Here is a 23,455-nt window from a genome sequence, read left to right on the forward strand (position 1 = left end):
GCACCCAAAACAAAATAGCCTACCATACAAATTTTGTTTTCCATTTCTTTTAATGAAAGAAAATTCTGGTCTTGTTTTTAGGTTTTAAAATAAAGAAAATCATGAAACTTTTACATAAAAAGGAAAAAAAAAAACGAAAAATATTTCTAAGACTATTAGTGTAAAAAATGCAATAGTCAACATTTATGAATTGCCTTTTCATTTTGAAAACAGTCATTTTTTTGTCATTTGTGGCGAAAGTTATGAATTGCCATAAAAACTGCCTGCATTTCCTCCAGTAGCCGCTTTGTGTCGCTGCTTCCAGGAGGCTCACTGCTTAAAGTTGCTTACGTCACGTCCGTCTTTCTCTTCGACCACCGCCATAGTGGGAAAAGGATTGTGGAGAAAATGGTAAATATAAAATCATTAAACATCCACCTTGACAAAGCTTTTAATCCATAACTGTTACTCGAAATGAATAATATATATTGTATTGGTAAAGAAAGTGTCCGTATGTTGCAGAAAAATACGCAGATAACATGGTTAAATTAACTACTAAATACGGTGCTAGGTATGCTAGCAACGAACTTTCCCTGGGTCACATGAAACGTATTCATCATAAGGACGTGAAGTACAAACTTTAGATACAAACCTGTTACTGACTGGGTTCTGTTACATTTTCCAGTCGTCCCACAAGACTTTTAGGATCAAGCGCTTTCTGGCCAAGAAGCAGAAACAGAACCGGCCGATTCCTCAGTGGATCAGAATGAAAACTGGCAACAAGATCAGGTGAGTTCTCATGTTTCTGATGCTGCAGCTTTATAAACATAAAACTTCACTCTTGAAGAGCAAAAAGGATTGTTATTTAATCTACACAGCATTGCTTAATGCGACTAGATCTAGTGTCTGAAAGTAAAATACTCTGCTTAAAGCAGCGTAAACTTGAGTTTTTAATGGTGTACCAACCTGAAAATAATCTACACCAACAGCTTTAATAATGTTAAATATTATTGTGCCTGTGTACAAGCGGCTCATTACAGCAGTGTGGACATAAATGATTAACTGTGATCACAGGAACCCATGGAATGAGAACTTTCCAATGTATATCTGTCAATGTTGGATTAAGTAGTGTACTCTTTACATAAATTTATTCAATTTTTGTTATTAGAATACGGCTCACAAAACATGTAACCTAAAGACATTTTACAAAAATAAACAATCCAAATGCAGTGGACTCCTGCATATTTCTGGTTCAGTATACTTAAGAGTTTCTGTGGAACATGACTAAATTATTTGGCAAACATTTGTGTATTTCTAGTATTTTTGATAGAGCTTATGAGAAATATTCAAAAGAAATTGAAGCTGAATCTACATGCATTGTTGTGTGGCATGCTATTGGCTAGCATTTAAAAAGCAGCCAATCCAGGAGCTGCGGTTATTTTTCTTGGCTGATTTTCTGTTCCTGTAAGAGCAGAGATAAGGAAGCTTAAACGGCAGCACCAAGATAATTTTAACTGTAAAAATGAATATATTAGTTTGTTTGGTAGTGTAACATGAAGATTGACTTCATTCAAATTTACATGTTGACTATGTTGATATAGTATCACAACTTCACAAAATACTGACTTGTGTGTGTGTGTACAATATCTCATCACATTTGGTAGAACAAAAATGCATTTCTATTTACCAAAGGCAGCGTGAAAGTACAAATACAATTCTTTTACTGAAGAGTTTGGATGCATAATTCAGTTTTTTATGTTTTTTCATATTCCTCCAAAGCCACAAAGTTAGGTTTTGGTTGCAGATTTGTACAGACATTGAACAGAAATGACATTATTTTTATTTTTTCTAAAAGTGACTCAAACAGTGAGATTTTTTTTCCTGCATAAAGAGTTTGTCAAATTCACTTTGCTTACACACCTAAGTTCAGCAATCTATGTGAAGAACTGAACTGTTGTTTTCTGTCAAACGACTCACATCAGCGGCGTCTGGTCGGTTAGCATCGCTCAAACGTGGAGCATCTAGTAAAACTTGCTGCTGTCCAGTTATCATTCGGCTCACTTTCTGGTGATTGTTGTGTGCAGGGTTTCCAGTTCTGACAGCTTCCAGACCAAAAAATCCCCAAAACAAAAAAACCAGCCCAAATCTCAACCTCTGACAACATTCATGTTGTGAGCATCAGATTACATTCTGACCAGAGCCAGATCCAATTGGGACTCGACTCTCTGAACACAAATAGAATTGTGTTTTCATGGCTCTGACCTCCATCCATCCATCCATTTTCCGTTCACCCTTGTCCCTAATGGGGTCGGGAGGGTTGCTGGTGCCTATCTCCAGCTACGTTCCAGGCGAGAGGCGGGGTACACCCTGGACAGGTCGCCAGTCTGTCGCAGGGCTCTGACCTTATAATAGTAATTTGTTTTACAACAATACCACATAGTGACTTTTGATTAACCAATGACCATTATGATAATTGATAGTCACATTCAACAGATTCTGATTGAACAGACATAATTATTAAGAAAAGCATTTTATTAAAAGTTTTGTGCTTTTCTGCCACGCACTATTTAAGAAAATTATTCTGAACACTTTCAAACGTATTAAAAGCAGCATAAAACTTAATAATACACCCAAAAACTTTTTTTTTTTTTCCTTTTTAGCTAAATGTTCAAAATCAGCCCAATGGTGTAGAAACTCGCTCAATCTGACAACACTGAATGCATGTTGTCCTTATTTGATTCGTATTTACCTGAAATTATTTTATAATAGTTTTTTTAAAAAGTCGATGTTGCTCAGTTGCTGACCATTAGTCTTAATTTTGGTCTCCATTTCTGTTTTCCTGATTTATTTATATTAAAGTTTTAGTGATATCTGACAGACTAATGGATAGAAGGAAAATGTGGAGTCTATAATTTAAAGCAGGTCTGCAAATGCAGCACTCATCATCAGTAGAGTGCTGTCATTAACCCTGCTGAGAGCATCTTCCTCCTGTGGCTCTTTTCTTCCTCACCGCTCTGGTGATGAGGAAACTCTGCAGCTGCAGGACAATTAATGTTTTCATAACATAACAGTGATGTTACGGGGAGTTGAAGTAGCGCTAAGAACCTGTAAACATTCAACTGAACTTTTCCTCCGTCTTGTTTTCAGGTACAACTCCAAGAGGAGACACTGGAGGAGGACGAAGCTCGGCCTGTAAACATGGAGGCCGTTTGTCCCGACCCCCAGATGTCTGGAGGGAGCTGCGTCATCTGGAGCAGAGTTCGTTTTGTACAGATACTCTGGCTTTCTTCGTGTTTGGCAATAAAAAGTCAGATTTGAAATGCAAATGTTTTTTTGTTTTTTTGTCTTAACTATATCAGAAGTTAGTTTGTGGGGAAAATGATTTCTAGTGACAGGAGTAAAAGTAGAAGAAATTATTGAACAATTGCATTTAAAGGTGGATGATGTGGACTAAAAACTGGTATTTTGTGGCAGTATTGTGATAAAGATTATAATTAAAAAAATTTTGTTGGTAACTGCACAAGGCAGCTTTGGAAGTCACAATGTTCTTAAAATACATTCCCATTTGACTCAATCTTTCATTAAATATTTGGAATATAACTTGAAGAAGGTGAAACTGTTTTTACCCAACATGGCAGCGACTTGGTAAATGTTAGTGGAGTTATTTCTAGCACAAATAACAGTTTTCTTGAAGAGGAAAACTAACTTAGAAGCAACTTTTTATCAAGGTGTTAGGTCTTAGTTGAAGTCTAATTTCTTATTGATAAGAGTTCAAGTTTCATTGGCAGATTTTTTTGCTTAAAAACATTTATTAGTGAAATAATCTGCAAGGTAAGCTAGTACTTTTATTTTTATTCTTTAAAACAAGCTCCTATTTGTAAGTTGCTAAGACTTATTTCAAGTGTACCAAGATATTTGCACTAGAAACTCAACCAAAAATACTTGGTAAGATTTTTATTTTGCAGTGATTTCTGCAAACCTGTTCATAGCATTAGATGCTTTGAGGCGTTTATTTAAAATATAAAACACTGACACTAAGACCCATAAAAAACAAGTTACTATTAATTTAAAGTTTGCATTTATTTAAAATTTGACACAGTAGTTATTCAGTTTGCTTAATTTAGCAGCAGATAAAAAGTGTTTCTACAGAAACCCAGTAGATCCAGTTGGATGTTTACAAGTGTTTCCTGTTTTTGTTTTGATAAAACCTGCTGATTTTAAATGGCATGACCAAGTAATGTCATTGAGCAAGTCTGTCACACTTTTATTTAAAAGTGTTTGAGAAAGCAGCAAGGAAATTGTGAAATTGTTACAACATGCAAGTTTTTGTCACATTTTAAGGACAATTAGAAGCAAACTTACAGCACATTTAACTTACTGTAAAAGCAGATCCATAATGTAAATTTTAATTGACTGCACATTGTGCATGATTTGGTAATTGGACTTTATAATCTGACAGCAGTAAATAAAAACATACATTTGATTGTTGCTCATAAACACAATGGATCAGTAGAAATTTTAAATTTGATTTGGTTTTTCTATTAGCTAAAGATCATTTAGAGGAATAACAAAAAACTTCTCGCCAAAAGGTAATTACATGTTTGAAGAGGTGTAATTACCAAAACATGCATGTTTACATATTTTAAAGGGGCAATACGTATTTTCCAGGCACATAGTGCCATTATCTGATAATGGCCTTATCTTCCGTTTTTAAAAAATCATGTACAAGTCAAATGACAAGTTATTTGACTTCGTAATGTAACGTCTTAAAATTAGGCCTCTGTCTCTTTAAGAAACTGAGAAGTAGCTCATTGAACTAGTTCTATCAGGTGTTTGCCAATTGCTGCTGGCTAGTCTGAAGGAGCTGAGTGAGGCAGTGGTGGGTGGGGAGGGTTACTCTGTGAGGTGGAAGCTTGGAACCCGCAGCTCTGAAGGGGAGCTACGTCCTCAAAGGTGGAGCCAAGTCCAACCAGGCGTTTTGTGCAGCTAAATGTTTGCCATGGAGATTAAAGGATCAAAGCAACACTCCAGTTATGTTTTTGATGAGGGAACATGAAATAAAGCTCAGAATAATTGATTTGACATCATACTGCCCCTTTAACAACACCTTTACTGTTGCTTTGAGAAGTAGCTCATATAAGGAGCTCAGCAGATGCTTAGTTCTACCAGGTGTTTGCTAATTGCTGCTGGCTAGTCTGAAGGAGCTGACTGATAGAGGCCTGCTCTGGGAGAAAGAAACTTGAAAACTGAGGTGGAGCTGCGTCTCGAAGGCGGGGCTAGGTCCACATAGGTGTTTTCCACAGCTGAGTGGTTGCCATGGAGATTAAATGGTTTCTCAAAACACTCCAGGTAGGTTTTTGATGAGAGTAACATAACATGATGTAAACCTTAAAATAGGTTGATTTTACAGAACACTGCCCCTTTAAAGTACGGCATAATCTCAAGTTTTGCTTCTAACAAATGAAAAGGAGGATTTCAGCTTCCTTAGAGACTCGAACCTCCAGCTGCTTCTCTTGGCTCTGTCAAAGTAACTCACTTCTTCAGTTTCTTCGCCATCCGCCTCATCGCATGCGGCCACGCTCACTGCGCCAGCGCAGTTGTTGTTGACGTTCTTGTTGAGGTTTTGCGCACAGCCGCAGCTGTGCTCCTCGTCCCAGGTGCCCAGCAGCTCCTTCATCTCCACCGGGGCGTCCTTCCGCAGGTACTGCCACGGCCGCTTCCCGTTGTAGTCCATCGCGTCCACGTTGGCGCCGAAAGCCCCGACCAGCAGCTTGACGACCGCGAACTGGCCCTGCATGCTGGCGACGTGCAGCGGGGTCAGCCCGCCGCTGCCCCGCAGGTTCACATTCACCGCAAAGCCCGCACGCTCCGCGAACCGCAGCAGCTTCAGCAGGATCTCGTCCTGTCCCCGCTTGGCCAGCCAATGCAGCACCGAGTATCCGCTGATGAAGTCCCGCCGGGTCAGCAGCTGCGGGTCCTCGGAGATGAAGTCCAGGATGGTTTCGTAGTTCCCCTCTACCGCCAGGAGCATCCAGGCGTGCTCCATGGGATACAGAGCCCAGTCCGAGTCCTCCTGGTCCGGGGAGAGGCTCTGCAGCAACCCGCTGCTGCACAGACGACCCAGAAATTAGAGTAAAAGTATCACCGCTACCAAATTTCGGTATTTTAAAGGCGAAATGACAATTCATATCAGGCAACATTTTTTCTAAATCAGTTTCTTTCAATAATTAAAAAAAAAAAAAAATGTTTTCCCCCCAGTGAAGTTAACTCACAGTGGGCATAGTATCCAAAAATTGTATTCAGCGTAGCACTAAAACATATTTTTACTCACGTTGAAAGTAGCCCTTCAATAAGTGACGACTAAAACAAGTATTTGATAATTTGGTATGCATTTAATATAAAAATTACATAGACGAACCAAAACGTAAAGTGGAAATTTTTGTATAAACGTTTGAAACCAACAATCTGCAGGTCTGTGTCTTGTGAATTTTTGGCTAAAACATGTTCAGTTGACAGAATCCAGAAATTTTACTCGAGTAGCGATACTTAATAAAATTACTCAAGTACAGCGCAGCACATATTTCTCAAAAGCTTAGTAAAGGTTAGTACCCAACTCCGCTGCTGGAAGCCCGGCTCAGGAGAAGCTCCGTCAGGTACTTTCTACGCAGAACCAGCGGGACGGACTCTCTCTCCGGAGCGCAGCCGTCGGTGACTTCTTGCTGCCTCTGCAGCCTCGACCTACGCGGGGAGGCTCCGGGCATGACCTGCATGCCATACCGAGACAGCCGCTCCACAATGGAGCCCTGTCCGGGAGTCTGTTCGGGGGCAGCTGGTTGCGAGCCGCTGCAATACATACCGCCTGCCTGACTGCAGCTCCCAGGCTACTTCCTTTAGACTACACCCTGAAGATGTCTCGGATAATAAACGCCAATAATTTCCCTCATTTCCTGTGTCGAGAGGGGGGGGAAATGCATTTAAAATAAAGTGTTTAGAATATACCCATAAGGAAGTTTTGTTTTCAAAAGTCAACACTTCCCCTTTCTAGTCAAACACACCAGTATTAACTCACCTGTCCTGCCACCAAACGCAAGATTGTCCATAAAAGCACACCTTCTCCATTTTAATTATAACCCAACCAGATGACAAGAGGCATACTTTTAGTTGATAAAGTTCATAACGAGACAAAACCGGAGATCCTGCTTTCCTTTGTAAAGAGGAACAGAGACAAAGTTCATTCTAATCTCTGACAAAACCCAACAGCAAGAATCCCTCACATGTGACCACGGGTGGACTTTAAAGCAGGAAGTAACACTCAGTTTATTCCCCTGATACTTTCCCAGCCTTACCAAAAAAAAAAAAGAAACTGCAGCCAATGAGAACGTGGTAAAACAACTTTATTAGAGACAAAAATACAGAGCATTAATAAATGCGTCAAAACTCAGGTTCTGAAGGAAGTTCAGTAAGCTCATCAATAGTTTGAAGAAACTCGGTCAGCTCCGTGTAGTCGGCTGAAAACAGAGACAGTCGGGTTAATGATACGCCTACATGTGCTCCAGGCGCAAACGGCTATAATTAATTTAAACGCAAGCATGTATTAAATACTACCCTACTTTTAAAATGGAGTCCAAAATTTTACATCTGAGCCCAACAGTTACCTTACCAAATCACTGTCTGAACAGAAATGCGTTTTATAAAAAGATTCTCACTGCAGTAACATCTGAGTTAATCCCAGCATCATAAATACTGATTATGACTAAGAGCTTTAAAACTGTTATACAGATGGACATTCTGCATAATTGTGGCATCATTTAAAATGTTTTAAATACGTTGGTAAATTAGCCAGAGTTTTTGCCACAGTGCATTTTTCCTCCTGATTTGAAAAAACTCAGAGTCACAAGCTGTAATGATTAGTCCAGTGACCTGCAGGTTATTAGAAAGCTCAATGCAGAACATGTAGAGTCCAGACAGGATTAATCATGCATGTAATATAAGCCACCATGTTTTTAAACATAACATGATGCGAGTTTTTTCCCCCCACCATCTGTGAAAGGAAACAACATTTTCTGAAAAAGCAAGAAAAAGACCTTTCATCTAGCCTGATTGTCAAGTACCTTTCTATATTTACACCACCTACTGTACCAATGACCACCTGTGTTACTACAATAAGTCTTCAATAAAGGCTTTTAAAAAAAACCAGCTTTATTGGAGGATGCCGTATAAATGCATTTTAAATTCAGTCGCATTAATGAAAAATAAAAATGGGAGCTAAAGACAGATGTTTGGAAAACACCATTAGCCATTTCAAAACAGTTTTACTGAAAATGTTTTCATAAGATTCACATTTTTATGTGAAATGTTATATTGTTTCACAATTTGTTTGCAATATCCCGTTTTAAGGTGCTGTGACAAAACTGGCTTAAGAGATTTCAATATCAAACTGGAAACAATAATCTAAGATTAAACCATCTGTACTAGGAAGAGTAAAGAGTTTTAATTACTGAGGAGTTTTCAAACAGTCAATGTTTCTAAGGCATCTGAAATGTAAATCTGAGTCAGACATTTTGATTTGAAATGTGTCAATAGTGATACACTTCAGAAATCTACCACCACCGAGTTCATACCTGGACACTCTGGCATTTCCACAGGGGAAAGGAATGGGAGCTCTTCCATCTTTTCCTCATCCAGATCAGGACGTCTGTGTGGAAAGCAAGCCAACCCAGACAGAGCCATGCAGCTAAGAGGAATCAGATCTTCAGGTACACTGTACCTCTGAAAGTCTGAAATAAAGCAATTCAAGAAAACATTGTGGTCAAGTGCTTCAGATAAAACCATGACAACTCTATGATGAAGGAGCATTTGCCTGCAAGCCTTAAAAAAAAAAACAAAAAAAAACTCAAGTGTAAAGTTAAAAAAGTAATTCCTAATTATTTGGCAGCATTAAGTTGAGATATTGATTGGTTCACCTAATGGGTCATAAGGGATAAACTGCTCAACTTCTGGATATTCCTCCACTTTGGTCTGAGGCGTTGAAGTCGCTTTTGTTTCCTAGTGGGAACAAAAACAAGCTTTTGATCACTGAATTAAAGAGAAGAAAAACTGAAGTTAGACCTCCAACCTGTGGTTTTACGAGTTTCTTCTCCTGCGTTTCGACGGCTGGTGTTGAAATCCTGTTGCCCACCACACTAAAAGCCTTGCGGCCAGATGAGAGCGGTGTGGCCATCGTTTTGGCCATCATAGGAGACTTTAGTTTCTCTGGTTGTGGAAACAAAAGTTAATGTATTCTTGCAAGGGTTGAGAGAGAAAAAAAAAAAAAGAGAAAAAAGTTGAATACCTGGAACAGATTTAAGTCGCCGGCGCAAATTCTGTGAAGATCCATGAAGTTGTGCATTTTCCTGCTCTGCAAAGATTATGCTCGCCATTGTATCTGGAAACAGTTATGCATTAGTTTCTGCAGAAAACTTCAGACACCTTAGATTATTTTTAATATTAAAAAGGTCAAGGACTGTCAGCCAACACACTCCGCCTGCAAGAACAGCTCCCAGTTGATGCAGCAAGGTATAAAGCTGAGCTCAAAGTCACAGAAAAAGGCAGCAGCCCCCAAATAGTAACGTTTATTTAGAAAAAAATAAAAAAAATGCAATAGGGCTCTTAAAAACAATTTTGACCCCAATGAAAACATCCTGGGGCCAAACATTTAATCAGTTTAATTCTACAAAACAAAATTGAAGCATTAGTCCAGATAGTCAAGTTTATTTGTATAGCACATTTCAGCAGCAAGGCAGTTCAAATTACTTTAACAAAATTATAGACACCAGTCATCATTTTTTAATGAGTGCCTTTAAAAATAAATAAAAAAAGTTGATTGAAGTTTCATCCATTATGGTTCACAAGCAACTAAACATAGTCCAGCACTTGAAGCCATGAAGCTTAATATGATAATAGTTCTACCATTTGGTGGAAACGTATTCTTACCAGTTACAAATTGAAACACCCATTTAATGGATTTTTTAAGTCCAGATAATAGGACAATTCTCTTAAACCAAGCTACTTGACTGCAAATCTTTGACACTTTAAAACATTCAGAACTCAGACTTTAAAAAATAAATTACCTTAAACAACAAATTAACCTTTTACTTGTAGAGTCATCTCTTCTTCAACACACCTGAATCAAATTCCTTCATCAGCAGTCACTCAGCTCTGCAATAGCCTGGTAAACAGCCAGTCATTAGGTGTGTAGAAAAAGGGATGTTTCCAAAAGTCTTAGAATAGTAGCTATGATGATACATAAAGTTTCTGGCCAGTCCAAAAGTGTTACCTAGATCCTTCCACCAAGTATTGGTACTTTTGGCAGTGCAGTTTTTCCTCCCACTGAATTTTCCATTAGTATGCTTGAATACAGCTTCAGTGTTTTTTAAGAGTAGTTATTGTATTTAAAGTTTTCTGATAAAGTAAATGAGTTATAAGTTACCATGATACACATGAATATAGAATTACCTGCTGAAAGTGCAAGAGTTGAGAAGCGCCGCATTGTTTACCCAAATACACGTTTACATCGATTAGGTGCATCACACTTAGAGTAGTTTCAGTTTAAATATTTCAGTTAAAGTGTCCGTTGATTTAGCCGCTGACCAACACCAAGATGACCGTTAGCTTCTGTTAGCTCACGCTACTTACTGATAACTAAATGGACAGGTTACAAGCTTGAAGCAATTCAAAAGAACACTATGCAGAAAGTAATAAGAACAACGAAACGTTATCACCCACCTTTTTGACGCCGAGTTTCAAGAGACGCTGTTTGTGTTTCCTTCTTTGTCGTTAATCCTCTCCTCGTTGCCAGCTTGTTGTGGTACAAAACTGTAGTGTAGCTTCCAACAGCCACCGCTTCACTTTAAATAAGGTGCGTCCTTCCTATTGGTCAATCTCATGCACGTGACTAAAAAGGCGTTTCTATGGTTTCAATGATCAGTTAGCTCGCCTAGCTAAAACTGAATGGCCAGAGATTTGACTTCTAGTTGTTTGTGATTTGTGGCAACTAGTGTCAGTCCCAGTTACGCTGAACAGGAGTACGATATATGCATCTATGAACGCTGCTTCATGTTCTGTGGAATCATATAGAATCATATTTCAGCAGCTTTCTCGAAATAGGGCTACTTGCTATTGCTAATTTCCGTTTGAAACGTTTTTTTTTCAATTAACTTTATTGCACATAGACATATCTGACAATAATACAGAATTCTTATGCAAATATTTTGAGTGACTAGCAGCAGTAATAAAAATGGGAAAAAGAGAGAGGGGAAGGTAGTGCAAAAGCCATACAACACAATAAGTGAATAATGACATTAGAAAAAAACATAAAGCATATTTACCATCTTAGCACGTAAGATAATAAGATAATAATACATTATTGATCCCCTAAGGGGCGAACATTTTGTTTGTCCCAGCATAGTACAGAATAAAAATTTAAATGAATGAATGAATAAATAAATTTAAAAATATGAGTAAACATAGAACAATAGTAGATATGTATAAGATATGTGTTATATTTTATACATAAGATACATATGTATAAAATAATAGACATGTCAAAAATTGAATGGGATATACTATTATAGAGAAAAGCACCATTCTTTGCCAAGCTTTTTCAAAGAGCTGAGGAAAAACGTCATTGTTTGGAAAATATATACGTCTAGGAGCAATTTTTAAAAATTACATTTGTTTAAATTGCACTTGTAATATTTGGCAATAAGGATCAGGTTGTTAATCATGAATTCCAATTTTGTATCCACAACGTTATGAGCAAATTTAATATTGTTGTATATCAAAGCTCGTATATTTATATTATTACTCAACATCTAATTACGAAGATCCTCCCAAAATGAAAGGAATATTGTTGCATTGTTTCTACATCAGACTTTCCGTTTGAACGTTCACGGCCCTTCTTTACCATCAGCCGCCACCATGATGGCGTCTTGCGTGGGGGGCATCGACGGTGAGGGGCGGATTCAGTGGCTTTAGCTCTTTAACTCCGTCTTCTAGAAAATATTTATCCAAAAAATAAATTCAGAACATTTAAAAAATATGTAAATAATGATATTATTCTTTGTATTTTTATTTTACGTTGAGCGTAAAACGGCTGAAATAAATGGTACGTTCCGAGCAGGCCCGCTTTGAGTATAACGTAAACGGTGCAGCTTCCTTTGCTAACCTCAGAGCGGCGGAGGGTTTGTTCTCCAGCTAACACCACTCACCATGGCGTCCACTGAGATAGCAAGGCAAGCTGTAAGTTGCCCGATTTACACAGATATACTCTCCTTATGGTTGTGTTACACACCCAAGTCGCAAAAAAAAAAACTATATATTGATGTAGCTTTTTGTTAGAGAGGGGGAGAATTAGGAGAATCAGTGGAAGGGTTATCCTGCTAACATCCGTTTTCGTGCTCCATTCCATCAAAAAATCTATAGTAGCAAGCTAAAGGCGGTTTTAGTAATAATTATACAGCTTTTAAAAATTACATTGTGCACTAGAAACGATTTGGATAAGCAATTTTCGGTAAAGACCCGACGTCCATCTGTTGAAATGTTTCTGTTTGACCCATTTTGATTTCACGCGAGGCTATCTTTAGCATAATTATTTCGAAACAAAATGTCGACTTGTAAAATACTGTCGAAAAATGTAACGTAGTCGACTCTGCACCGTTAAAACCCCACACAGAGCCGTAGGTAGGCCATTCATTCTCAACGCCCCCATTTAAGCACAGCGTCGGTTCTCATTTCCGTTATGTTCAAGTCCCGTTAACTTTCACACGGCGGCGTCTTTAACTAGCGTTTAAAAAAAGAAAATAAAGCGTGGTACGTATAGTATACAAAGCTTGCATTTTCAAAATGTTCACTTTTTTTCTTTCTTCGTGGAAAAGGAAGCCACTTAACCCAGAGGGAGTGCTTAGAATAGCAGAGGCTGTGCAGTTTGATTTCCCTTTGTGGCCCAAATGAATGAAACCGGCTGTGTGCTACTTGGCTGTGAGTGTCATGAAAAGCAAGGATGATGATTTCAGGAATGCTGCAGAAATACAGAGGCTATTTGTCTCGTTACTATCAGTTTCCCAAACAGTCTCCCAGCTGTTTAAACCCAGCTCCAGTCATCCAAACAATCCGCAACTGTTCAGTACCATCAGATTGGACAGTTATTTTAAATTTACCCTGAGAGTGTGTTTTCTTTCAAAGCCTTTGCCAATTTGGACAACAGCACTGTGTTATGTTAAGCCACATAATAGCCGGTTTGTCTGAGGTTTAGCCGCTGGAGAGATTTAGCTTTTTTGGCATCTTTTGCAAATTCTTTGCTTCCCAAACAGCTCATAACATAAACATAGCCGGCAGAAAAACGAATCGGAACAATCGGATACTCACTGACAACCACATACAGTTTAAAAAGTTGCATTTTGAACATTATTTTTTATCATGTCTTGTACATTTTGTCATGTTGCAACCACAAAAATGAATATTGGGATTTTATGTGATAGGTCAGCCCAGAGTAAAACAAAATGATGAAGCTGAAGGAAAAGGATACACGGTGTTACAAATCTAAATTTGAAAGGTGTGACATGTGTGTGTTCAGACCCTCTGAGTTAATACAATCTCAGCTGCATGACTTTTAGGTTATGCCAAATCTAGACGCTGAATATTTTTTCCTGTTGTCCATAGAGAGAATATTTGAACATTTCAAGCCTTACCACATATTTTACACTTGATTTAAGACAAAAAAGGAACAAACTCTCATGCTGCCACTACCATGTTTTAACCTCTAAAACAAGGGTGTCCAAAGTGAGGCGTGGGGGTTATTAGTGGCCCTTGGCGTGGTTTTGTGCAGCACAGGTGGTTGATGCAGATGGAGATGTTCTAATTGTAATCAGGGTAAAATTACTACAAACATAATTTTCCTGCAATAGAAAATGTTAAGTGTTTTTTTTTTTTTTACAGCCAAGCTTTTACAAAAGGCAGAATCACACTTATTCAGATCCTTTTCCTGAAAAGGCAACTTTGATACATCCAAATCAGCTTTTGTCTTTTATTAAACTTAGCTAAATATAACAAGCGTTATGAAAAACAGTGAGTCAAATCCTGTTCTTATTACTGAAAATAAATTTGTTTAATCAAACCTAAAACAAATTGAAAACTAGATGCCTTTTTTCAGGACAGTAAATGTGCAAAATCCCTTTTAAGTTTTAGGTCTGCAGTGAATATAATGTATTTAAAAAATCTATATAAAATAAAATATCTGGCTATTTTATTTACTTGAATTTTGAGGGTTTTTTTTCCAGCCTGTTAATACTTTTGACTCTACAATTTTGACCCATAAATTTTGGACTCCCCTGCTCTAAGACCGTCATAAACAGCTGTATTTATAATGACACTCAAATTAACACATTAATACTCTGCTTAGAAATTACATTTGTTTGAAAGACAGTTGGTCAAAATGGATTTTATTTTTCAGTACCTTAGTAAAGGACAGAATACAACTGGGCAACTTTTTCATTCACTTCAGAACCGTGCACTACCATGTTTTACTATCATCAAAAATCTTGATAAAATACATTCTGTCTTTATTAGCCGGTATTTTCTCCTCTTTTTGTTGTCTAAAAGAGGAGCCATTACCTTCCATATATGCACTTTGTGGTTTCTAACTGTCTCGATTTTGACGGAAGAGCGCTGCAGCTCCGAAAACAGGAAGTGAGTTAGACTGCACCTGAATTCAGTTTGGTTCTCTATCAGTCGGATAAGATGGAGGACGAGGTAATGCGAGTTTTAGCTGCTAATGCAGCGATGAGCAGAGACAAGTGGGAGTTTTTGGAAGTGTAGACACTAACCTGATTTCTTCTGCTTTTAGGGCGAAGGAGTCCGCGCTGTACCTCTGGCTGGCCATGTTGGCTTCGACAGCATGCCTGACCAGCTGGTCAACAAGTCTGTCAACCGTGGTTTCTGCTTCAACATCCTCTGTGTTGGTGAGCGCAACAAACTTCTGCATGTTGTTGTTTACCAACTTTAATAACACCAGATATTAGTTTCACATGAGAAATCACACTTTACTGTCTAAGCTTTCTGATAGGCTCTGTTTTAGTTACAATAGTGACAAAGGTACAAAAACAATTTAGCAAGTAGAAATAATTTTGGTCGCTCTAACTAAGTTAAAACACAAAAAGTTTGGTCTCAGTTAACTTCAAACAGTGAGGAAAAACATATTTAGTGTATGTAAATATCTGGTTTCATCTTGATGTAGATGCATTACATTTCTTTTAGATAATTATCAGTTATTAGTTTTTAATAAGCTTATTGGAGGCTATGCTTTGTGGTGGTTACTGGTTTAACTAATTATGTTGTTCCCTATGTTTTGTTTGACACATTGGGATGACAGAGTGTAAACAATATGGCTTTCTTCTAGCCACAGTCAACCACATTAACACGCCTTCAAAGCATTTTCCTCTCACTAGCACATACAGTCCAGATGAAATGTCCTTATTTCCTGCAATGGTGACTCTTTATTTTGCATCCCCAAACTACTTATTCAAATTTTTTAGACTGAAAGATTATATTATTAAAACGCATTTTCTTTAAAAATAATTTTTTTATTTTAAAAAATGTCTTTCTTCCATTGTGTCGTTTTGTACCCTGAATGGATTTGCTTCCTAAAAGTAAATCCCCTCTCTCAGTCTCTTGCCATGTTTCCTGCTGATCATAACAATAGGTGAAATAATAAACATTAAGACATTTTATGACTTTCACCTGCTTCCAAACCTACAATGCTTTCCATTGGTCTTTTTTCTTTACTAAATATCCCATGTAGGTGGAGGGGTTGAAAAATACATCCAAACTCTTTTTTGTTTGTTTTTTGTAAATTTGCCATTTGAAAGTTGACGTACAAATTCTCACAACATTTCTGCCAGGTATCCTTTTGTTTTATCCTAAAAGTGAAGGTAGTTGCAGATTGAGATTGAGATTTTGTCAGCGTGAAAAACTCATTCAGACTAGTTTTGTTTTAATTTTTGCTTTACAATGTTGGGAGAGAAAACCAAAAGCTTTTCTCTGCAGAAATTCAGTTATAAAAATTGACTTGCAAAGGTTTTCGAGTGATTTTATGGGCTAGATCAACATAAAGTGTTGTATAGATGTAGAGTGAAAAGAAAACAAGATTTTGCTTTTAAAATATTTGTATACATTTGCTTGAATTAACATCTGGTTGGACCACTGCAAGTTTTCGGGTTTGGTCTCTGGCTTCTCGGAGAATTAAATATTCACCAATTCGTCTTTGTAGCTCAGGTTTCGCTCAGTTGGTGTCTGTGAACAGCAAATTCCAAGTTTTGCCACAGATCTTCAGTTGAATTTAGGTCTGCACTTTGACTGGGACGTACTTATACATGAATATGTTTTGAAACCACAACAATATAGCTGACTCTACATTCACAGTCATTGTGATTTAACGTGAATTTTGACCGCTGTCCCGAGGCTGTCTCAATCCTAATAAAAACAAAATTCAACAAAGCTTGGTAATTTGACAAAATGTGGAAAGGTTCAAGGTGCCTGAATAATTTTGCAGGGCAGAATATTCTTGAAAAATAAGCAGAACAGAAGTTTTTCTTATTTCTGTAGACAAAGTTTAAAATATCAAACATTAACATAGTTAAAAAAATTTTTCGCGAGAGCTTTTATCTGTTGTCTTTCATGCACCTCAAACATGATGCATTATTATCAATATTATATGTTTAAAAATGTCACTGTGTAGACTTGGATTGATTTGTCTGTCTGTTGAATTTTGATAGGAATCATGTGATATCGAGTGATATTTGGTGATATTTCCTATAGAAACGAGTTAGCACAGACTGTAGGTCAGGTGGGGAAGAATAAAAATAGATTTTCTAAGTGAGGAAGCTCCACATCTGAGTCATCTGATGGTCTGTACCAGAAAACAGGCAGAATGCATGACTCCTGTAAGCATTAAAATGAGTGTAAAAACTCCTTCAGGCTGCCATTAAATCTGCACACCTGATTTATTCTCATTTCTGTTTTGGATTCAATCAAGTCGTCTAAGGAGCTTAAAATAAAGCTGATTAAAAAGCCACCTGTCTTTGATTTAGACATTTATGTTTTTAAAGTGAATAAGGGCAGTGTGATGATGATTTTGTACATTTAAATGTTTTAATTTCTTTGATTTAAAGCAGGCGTGTTCAAACTTTTTATTACGTGGCGCAGAATTGTCTTCCAAGTCAAAAAGATGTTGTTTTAATATTGTGAATTACTCTTTTTTCCCAATTTGATAGTGTAATTGTTCTAATTAAAGAAATGAAATATCCAGATTTTTTTTAAGTGTTGGAAAGAGATAGTAGAGACAAAACGTAAGAAGGATTTTGCAAATTTGTTCCGTTAAATGAAAAAACATAGCAAATAAAAGAAAGATTTATGTCACACTGATTCTGGAAGTGGATAGATGCATCTGCTAAAAAATGAAAAGTGGTTCTTTAAAGATTAATACTTTATATTTTAAGAAGATTCAAATTGATCTGTAATCTTTCTGCTCCAATTAAAAATAAAAAATGTCAATCTTTTAGGCTAAATTTGTATTACTCTTAAATTGCAGTCAAAAGGCCACACAAAATCAGTCCTGGGTCCACAAAGGGACCCCGCGCCACACTTTGGACTCCCATAATGTAACATCGTGTTTCTGTTTTCCAGGTGAGACGGGTCTCGGTAAGTCCACTCTGATGGACACTCTGTTCAACACCAAGTTTGAGGGCGAGCCCACCCAGCACAACCAGCCGGGCGTCACGCTGAAGTCCAACACCTACGAGCTGCAGGAGAGCAACGTGCGCCTCAAGCTGACCGTCGTCAACACGGTGGGCTTCGGAGACCAGATCAACAAGGAGGACAGGTAACGAGTCTCACCGTGCGGTCTTTGATTATTCCTGACAGAAAGTACAACCAGAGACAAAGTTTCCCCCCAAAAAATTTCTAAGCCCGGTGGATGGGGCGCTCAGCAGTGATTCAGTCAGCGGCTCGTCGTGTTTTCGAGATAAAAAATGTTTAAAGTTGACAGGAAATTTTAAAATATCACTTGATAATTATGTATTATTGGAAGATTAATATCTAAACACCAACTATAAAGTCTTAAAAAATGCAAACATTTAAAAAAAAACTTCAATAAATATGCTATGCTAAGCCTGGTGGGGGCACAAGTAAAGCCTGGTGGCCCGCCAGGCTTAAAATACTCTGGGGGAACCCCCTGAGAGAGCTCTAAGCTTTCAGGTTTGGTGGTTTCAATAGGTTTTACAAAGAAAAATTAGATGTAGGTGATTTCAGGCTGGCCTCACAAACGTATCACATCCCAGGGCTCCGTTTTGTTCGCCTGGAATATTTTATTTCCAAACATTCACGGCTAATAGCGGCTAACATTTCACCTGCAGGGAGGGAAGATATCATGTGATGCTAAATCTGTAGTTTCATTCCGTCTTTGCTGTGTTCAAGAAGAAACGGACTGCAGCGCTTTAAACAACAACAAACCCAGTTGGAGTCATGTGACCTTTGACCTGCTGCAGGCCAGGCGCGATTTCTTTAGTACGACCACGGCGTAGCAGGTTAATGTTCCCTCATCTGCATGTTTTCATGCAACATGTTCATGTAAAGACGGGATTAGAAATGACATTTTTCTGTCAATCTTAGGAAGTTTATTTTAATTCTAGTAGATTGAAAACTTTATAAACTTAGTCAAGATTACTTCATTTGGTTGAAATATACTGAATGACTCTTGGAGAGTTACTGGAAATGACCAGTAATAACTGGGTCACTATGAGAAAATACCATTGTTTTATAACATTAACACAAATATTACACTGCAAAATATTTTTGATCTAGTTTATAGTGAAAATATCTTGGTACATTTGAAATAAAACTGAACTCAATTAAAAGCAGCTTTTCAGCAAGATACAGGAGATACTTGATATTCAAACTGCAGTTTTATTATAAAGTTTAATATAATGTTTGATTAAAGCCTAAAAACATTATTTACAGTTAAAACCATATTTTTATGCACCTGTAAAGACACAGACACATTTTTCTCACTGAAGTTGAATCAGACTAACTTTTCTTGTGCTAAATTATTTCTATTTTCTTAATGGAAACATTTTTTTATTTTATTGTTGAATATTTATTGTTTCCTAAAGCCAATGATTGATCTGTGTAACTGAAACTAAGGTTGTTAGTTTCCTTAGTTTAATGTTAATAAAATGGGTGTTTTTTATGTTTTGTTTTGTTTTCAGAACAGTCATAAAATGTATTTGAGAGACATTTCAAAACATATATTTTCTGTAGAATATTATCAGATAATCTTCACAAAATATTACAAGGTATTTTTGTTCAAGCTGCATCTTTAAAGCGATGCTCAAAATAGCAGTAATACCAAATATAATTCACATTAAAAAAATACAGAAATAATTTATGTGGTTGAAAGAAATTATGTTTATTATTATTATTATTTCACATAAACACCCTTCAAGGCTTTAAAGCAGGGTCAGTTTGGCAACATTAATACTTTAATATCTAATACTTTATTAATACTTACTAATACAGTAATAAATTATGTAATATAATAGTGAATTTAAACGGTCTTTTTTAGTTCATTTTTATTGCTTTATCTCCAGTGTGGCACTGAAAAAGCTTAGAAACTAATGTGTTCAAGCACTTTAAGCATTTTCAATGAAAGTGTTTTTGGGGCGACAGTTAAACGGTGAATCTTCTGTCAAAGCTGTTTATAGTTAAAGTTGGACTTGTTGTTTGTTGGAATGACTCGGACCTGCTGGGTTAAACGGAGCGGGCCTCCTGCTGATAACCAGCTTTCTTTACAAAAGGAGGAAATGCTGAACGGCTTCCCCATCCTTCTCATTGTCCAGCTACAAATCCATTGTGGAGTTCATCGATGCCCAGTTCGAAGCGTACCTCCAGGAGGAGCTGAAGATCAAGCGCACGCTGCACAGCTACCATGACACCCGCATCCACGCTTGCTTGTACTTTATCGCTCCGACGGGACACTCGCTGAAATCCCTGGACCTGGTGACGATGAAGAAACTCGACAGCAAGGTGAGCTCTAACAGCAACACATAAATCACTTTAGCATAGAGCATGTCTGGTATTTGTGTGACCCAGAGCAGCATTTCCTCTTCCTCCTCCTCTGAGATATTCATCCTGGGGGTGTTGCATGATGGAACAACCTGTTTTTGTTCCCATGACCCACAGCGCTCATCGCTCTTAGTTACAAGTGGCTCACATGTCGTTCAAAAGGCAGAAAAATGTTGCGTGGGAGGAAGATTCTCGTTTTGCAACAGAAAACAGATCCTGCCTGATCGTCTCCTGCTGTCCTGCAGGATCTGTTTGGACAACTAGCAAAGATTAAAGATTAAAACTGAATGTTTTTCTCTTTTTATTTGGCTGTGAAGCTAGCATACATATGCTTTATATTAAAGCCCGTTTCCTGGTTTTATAGAACTGCACTGACTTTTTGATGCCTTGTCATCAGATTCAGATTTATTTTTAAGTAGGAAAAGTATTTTTCTAGCTGTCCCCCTCCAACCGATTATTATTTATTCATATTAGGAACAAAGGAGGCGTCCAAACTAGAAATTAAGTGAAGCTACAGCTAATGATTATTTTAGTCATTGATTATTCTGACGATTAATCAAATTTAAAAAATTGCCACATTCTGCTGCATTTTCATTTAACCACTAAAGTTTATTTTATACAATGTTAAAAATACATTAAGAGATGCAATTAAACAAGTGAGTTACATTTTTAAATAAGAAAATAAACATTTTATTGCCTTTAGTTGAGCTCTTCCTTAGAGAAGGATGAATCTGCAGCTTAAAAAATGAGAAAAGCTCAAGCCTTTATGTTTGATTTAACAACATTACATTGTATTTTTGAATTAACTGATGAATAGATGGATAGCAAAAGGTGCTTAATAGGAGATTTTTTCTTTATCTTTTTACAGAATTTGAACCTGGTGAAGCTAAAACTGTAACCTCAGGAGTTCTGGGTAGAACATATTTACACGTTGAGGTTTTTATTTTATCTTAAATGCAAAATGTTTATATTTTTAGTACAGTAAGGGCTTCAGCAAATGTTCTTTTTTTGCGTCTGTATTGTCCAGTAAACAATTAATCGACTACTAAATTGTTTGGCAATTATTTCAATTATTGATTAATTGTGTGAGCCCTTCAGGGTTTTCTTAATATTTCAGAACTAAAGTAAAATGTTTGGAGTTGACTTTTTAACAAACTGGCTTCAGCATTTTAAATTGTATTGCTATTGTTACAAACTGTAACAAACCTTATCTTAACTCTGAGATTTCCAGAACGCTGCCGGTGATCTTAAATCCAGAATGACGGACGCAGGTTAAAGGTCAAGATGATAAAAAAGAACATTTGAAGCTGCTGTAATACATCTAGGGCTTCTGTGAGCTGAAGTTGGCGCAGAGTCATTTCACTTTTTTTGCTAATTTGATAAATCTTTTTTTTCCTTATCCAATATTCAGGTTGGAAATGCCCAATAGTCTCTCTTCACTGTAGCGACCGGCAGGATCAGCCTGTGTAGGAAACAGTCTTTTAAACTTTGTGCTTTCTCTGGTTTCTTTCTAATCATCTCATTGATACTGAACATGGTTGACTTTCTGTATTCTGTATCAACTTCCACACTGAAGAGTGGGGGTGCACCACTAAATCAGCCCTGGTTCCTGTTAGAAGTTTTTTGTTTTTTTAGCTGCAAATTCATTTCTTTGCTACTATTGATCCAGTCTGTACTGACGGAATGCTTTTTAGGTAATAATATGTTTGTTTTCTTACTAAAAAAAATAAATGAATTTGTTCTTTTGCAATTTTACATATTTTGAATATTGTACAAAAAAAGACCTCAATGAAAAATCAGAAGAATGTGCCAATTGTTTTGCCTGATTAATTGACAGAATAATCAATAACAATTTTCACTTGTTTCCCACAGAGATGATGATTTCTACACATTTTGTAAACTGGGTTGTTATTCATTCAGAGCTGCAGCTAGGATCAGCTGATTTTTAATGTGCTTTTTTATTTTTGAGCCTTTATCTAAATTTAGACTCCAGAATCAGAGCAGAAGCCCGTTTGATGAGCGCCTTAAAACGGTCTAAATTTAGCCAACTAAAACTTCTCTTCTTCCTCACCTGCAGGTCAACATCATCCCCATCGTTGCCAAATCGGACGCCATCGCCAAGAGCGAACTGGCCAAGTTCAAGATTAAAATCACCAGCGAACTGGTCAGCAACGGCGTCCAGATCTACCAGTTCCCCACTGACGACGAGTCCGTGGCAGAAATCAACTCCACCATGAACGTAAGGCCCACATTTCTGCCTCACTTCATACATGTTGAACTTATAAATTATTGATTAAAAAGCCTCTGGAAATGATTAAAATAAGAATCGCCCTCTACTGATGAGTGAAAATATCAGATTTAAGTTAAGGAGAATACTTCTTTTTCCTCCAAGATGAAGAAGAAAAATGTTATAAGATCTGAACCAAATAGAATATAATACTTTATCGAGAAATTACTTTTTAGTTGAGTATTTACTTAATTCAAAGTGTTAATTAAATACAAATATTACCAGAAGTGTTGTAAAATGTATAAAAAGATTTATTGTGTGATATTGTAAATAATTGAAATATAAAATAAAAAAATAAAACATTATCAAAACTGCACATGAAAATACAGCTCTGGAAAAAATTAAGAGACCAGATAAAATGACCAGTTTATCTGATTTTACTTATGATAGATTTTTATATTTATTATTTATATTTATTTATCTATCTATCTCTCCATTTTTGTTCAAGAAACGTGACAAATAAAATGTTTGAGTAAAATGAACATTATTTTATTCTATGAACTACTGACAACGTGCCTCAGAGATTCCAAGCAAAAATTTAGTTTTTATTTGCAGAAAATGAGAAATGGTCAAAATAACTAAAAAGATGCAGTGTTTTCAGACCTCAAATAATGCAAAGAAAACAAGTTCACATTCATTTAGAAACAACAATACTAATGTTTTAATTCAGAAATCAATATTTGGTGCAATAACCAGGAGGTTTTCAGTGGGGTTCAATGCAGTGGGCTCTTCATTTTTTCCAGAGCTGTCTATTAAACTACAAATAAGTCCAGAGAAAACTTAGATTTACACACTCAGAGTTGGGCATTATTTATTTATTTATCTATTTATCTCTCCATTTTTGTTCAAGAAACATGACAAATAAAATAATCTTGTTTTTTGTGATTCTGCCCTTTTTTGTTTTTATTGTTTGACGTTCAGTTTTGACGATCATTTTTATTTTTGTTCTCAACTAAAATAAGTTGTAAAAAAGTCCCAAAAGGCAGTATTGACTCTTGGACTTTCTATCTGGTTGAAGCTCTAATTAATGAATGT

General features: G+C 36.8%; 4 protein-coding genes and 1 non-coding gene across 11 annotated transcripts in view; 3 read left to right on the plus strand and 2 right to left on the minus strand.

The window, feature by feature from the left end:
• Positions 1 to 262: 262 nt before the first annotated feature.
• Positions 263 to 3,305, plus strand: rpl39 (ribosomal protein L39). The gene is made up of 3 exons (XM_028008264.1): positions 263 to 390; positions 665 to 768; positions 3,127 to 3,305. Exons 1-3 carry the CDS (start codon positions 388 to 390, stop codon positions 3,173 to 3,175), a joined length of 156 nt encoding a protein of 51 aa, XP_027864065.1. The 5' UTR covers positions 263 to 387; the 3' UTR covers positions 3,176 to 3,305.
• Positions 2,895 to 3,029, plus strand: LOC114139767 (small nucleolar RNA SNORA69). Its single transcript, XR_003594508.1, has one exon. It is a non-coding gene; the product is annotated as a small nucleolar RNA SNORA69 (small nucleolar RNA).
• A 923-nt stretch (positions 3,306 to 4,228) lies between the features above and the next one.
• On the minus strand, positions 4,229 to 7,255 carry sowahd (sosondowah ankyrin repeat domain family d). 2 transcript variants are annotated; one of them, XM_028008262.1, is made up of 3 exons: positions 7,049 to 7,255; positions 6,589 to 6,926; positions 4,229 to 6,083 (listed from the first exon to the last, which is right to left on the minus strand). In XM_028008262.1, the coding sequence occupies exons 2-3, from the start codon at positions 6,831 to 6,833 to the stop codon at positions 5,420 to 5,422; spliced, it is 909 nt and encodes a 302-aa protein (XP_027864063.1). In that variant the 5' UTR covers positions 6,834 to 6,926; positions 7,049 to 7,255; the 3' UTR covers positions 4,229 to 5,419. The 2 variants fall into 2 exon arrangements, with proteins under 2 accessions (XP_027864063.1, XP_027864062.1); XM_028008261.1 differs by having other exon boundaries at positions 4,229 to 6,086.
• Positions 7,256 to 7,356: 101 nt separating this feature from the next.
• On the minus strand, positions 7,357 to 10,900 carry pttg1 (PTTG1 regulator of sister chromatid separation, securin). The gene is made up of 6 exons (XM_028008263.1): positions 10,744 to 10,900; positions 9,311 to 9,403; positions 9,095 to 9,231; positions 8,943 to 9,024; positions 8,601 to 8,756; positions 7,357 to 7,487 (listed from the first exon to the last, which is right to left on the minus strand). The coding sequence occupies exons 2-6, from the start codon at positions 9,396 to 9,398 to the stop codon at positions 7,411 to 7,413; spliced, it is 540 nt and encodes a 179-aa protein (XP_027864064.1). The 5' UTR covers positions 9,399 to 9,403; positions 10,744 to 10,900; the 3' UTR covers positions 7,357 to 7,410.
• A 1,328-nt stretch (positions 10,901 to 12,228) lies between these two features.
• Positions 12,229 to 23,455, plus strand: part of septin6 (septin 6) — a 28,184-nt gene continuing 16,957 nt past the window's right edge. For 5 of the 6 annotated variants that reach the window (XM_028008270.1, XM_028008266.1, XM_028008265.1 and 2 more), the window contains exons 1-5: positions 12,229 to 12,258; positions 14,861 to 14,975; positions 17,698 to 17,893; positions 19,908 to 20,094; positions 22,211 to 22,372. In XM_028008270.1, the coding sequence (XP_027864071.1) occupies positions 12,229 to 12,258; positions 14,861 to 14,975; positions 17,698 to 17,893; positions 19,908 to 20,094; positions 22,211 to 22,372 (690 nt within the window). Of the gene's footprint in view, positions 12,259 to 14,739; positions 14,767 to 14,860; positions 14,976 to 17,697; positions 17,894 to 19,907; positions 20,095 to 22,210; positions 22,373 to 23,455 lie in introns of those variants that run through there. The other variant, XM_028008268.1, reaches the window with a different exon arrangement.

The sequence above is a fragment of the Xiphophorus couchianus genome, chromosome 23, assembly GCF_001444195.1.
Source record: "Xiphophorus couchianus chromosome 23, X_couchianus-1.0, whole genome shotgun sequence".
Taxonomy (NCBI): Eukaryota; Metazoa; Chordata; class Actinopteri; order Cyprinodontiformes; family Poeciliidae; genus Xiphophorus; species Xiphophorus couchianus.

Coding starts and splice junctions, on each gene's coding strand:
- rpl39 (XM_028008264.1), top strand. Junction 769..3,126: donor AAAACTGGCAACAAGATCAG/GTGAGTTCTCAT, acceptor TCTTGTTTTCAG/GTACAACTCCAAGAGGAGAC.
- sowahd (XM_028008261.1), bottom strand. CDS start 6,833: ATGTATTGCAGCGGCTCGCAACCAGCTGCCCCCGAACAGACTCCCGGA. Junction 6,087..6,588: donor GCTTCCAGCAGCGGAGTTGG/GTACTAACCTTT, acceptor TCGTCTGTGCAG/CAGCGGGTTGCTGCAGAGCC.
- pttg1 (XM_028008263.1), bottom strand. CDS start 9,398: ATGGCGAGCATAATCTTTGCAGAGCAGGAAAATGCACAACTTCATGGA. Junction 8,757..8,942: donor TATCCCTTATGACCCATTAG/GTGAACCAATCA, acceptor GCTTTATTTCAG/ACTTTCAGAGGTACAGTGTA. Junction 7,488..8,600: donor GGAAATGCCAGAGTGTCCAG/GTATGAACTCGG, acceptor CTCTGTTTTCAG/CCGACTACACGGAGCTGACC.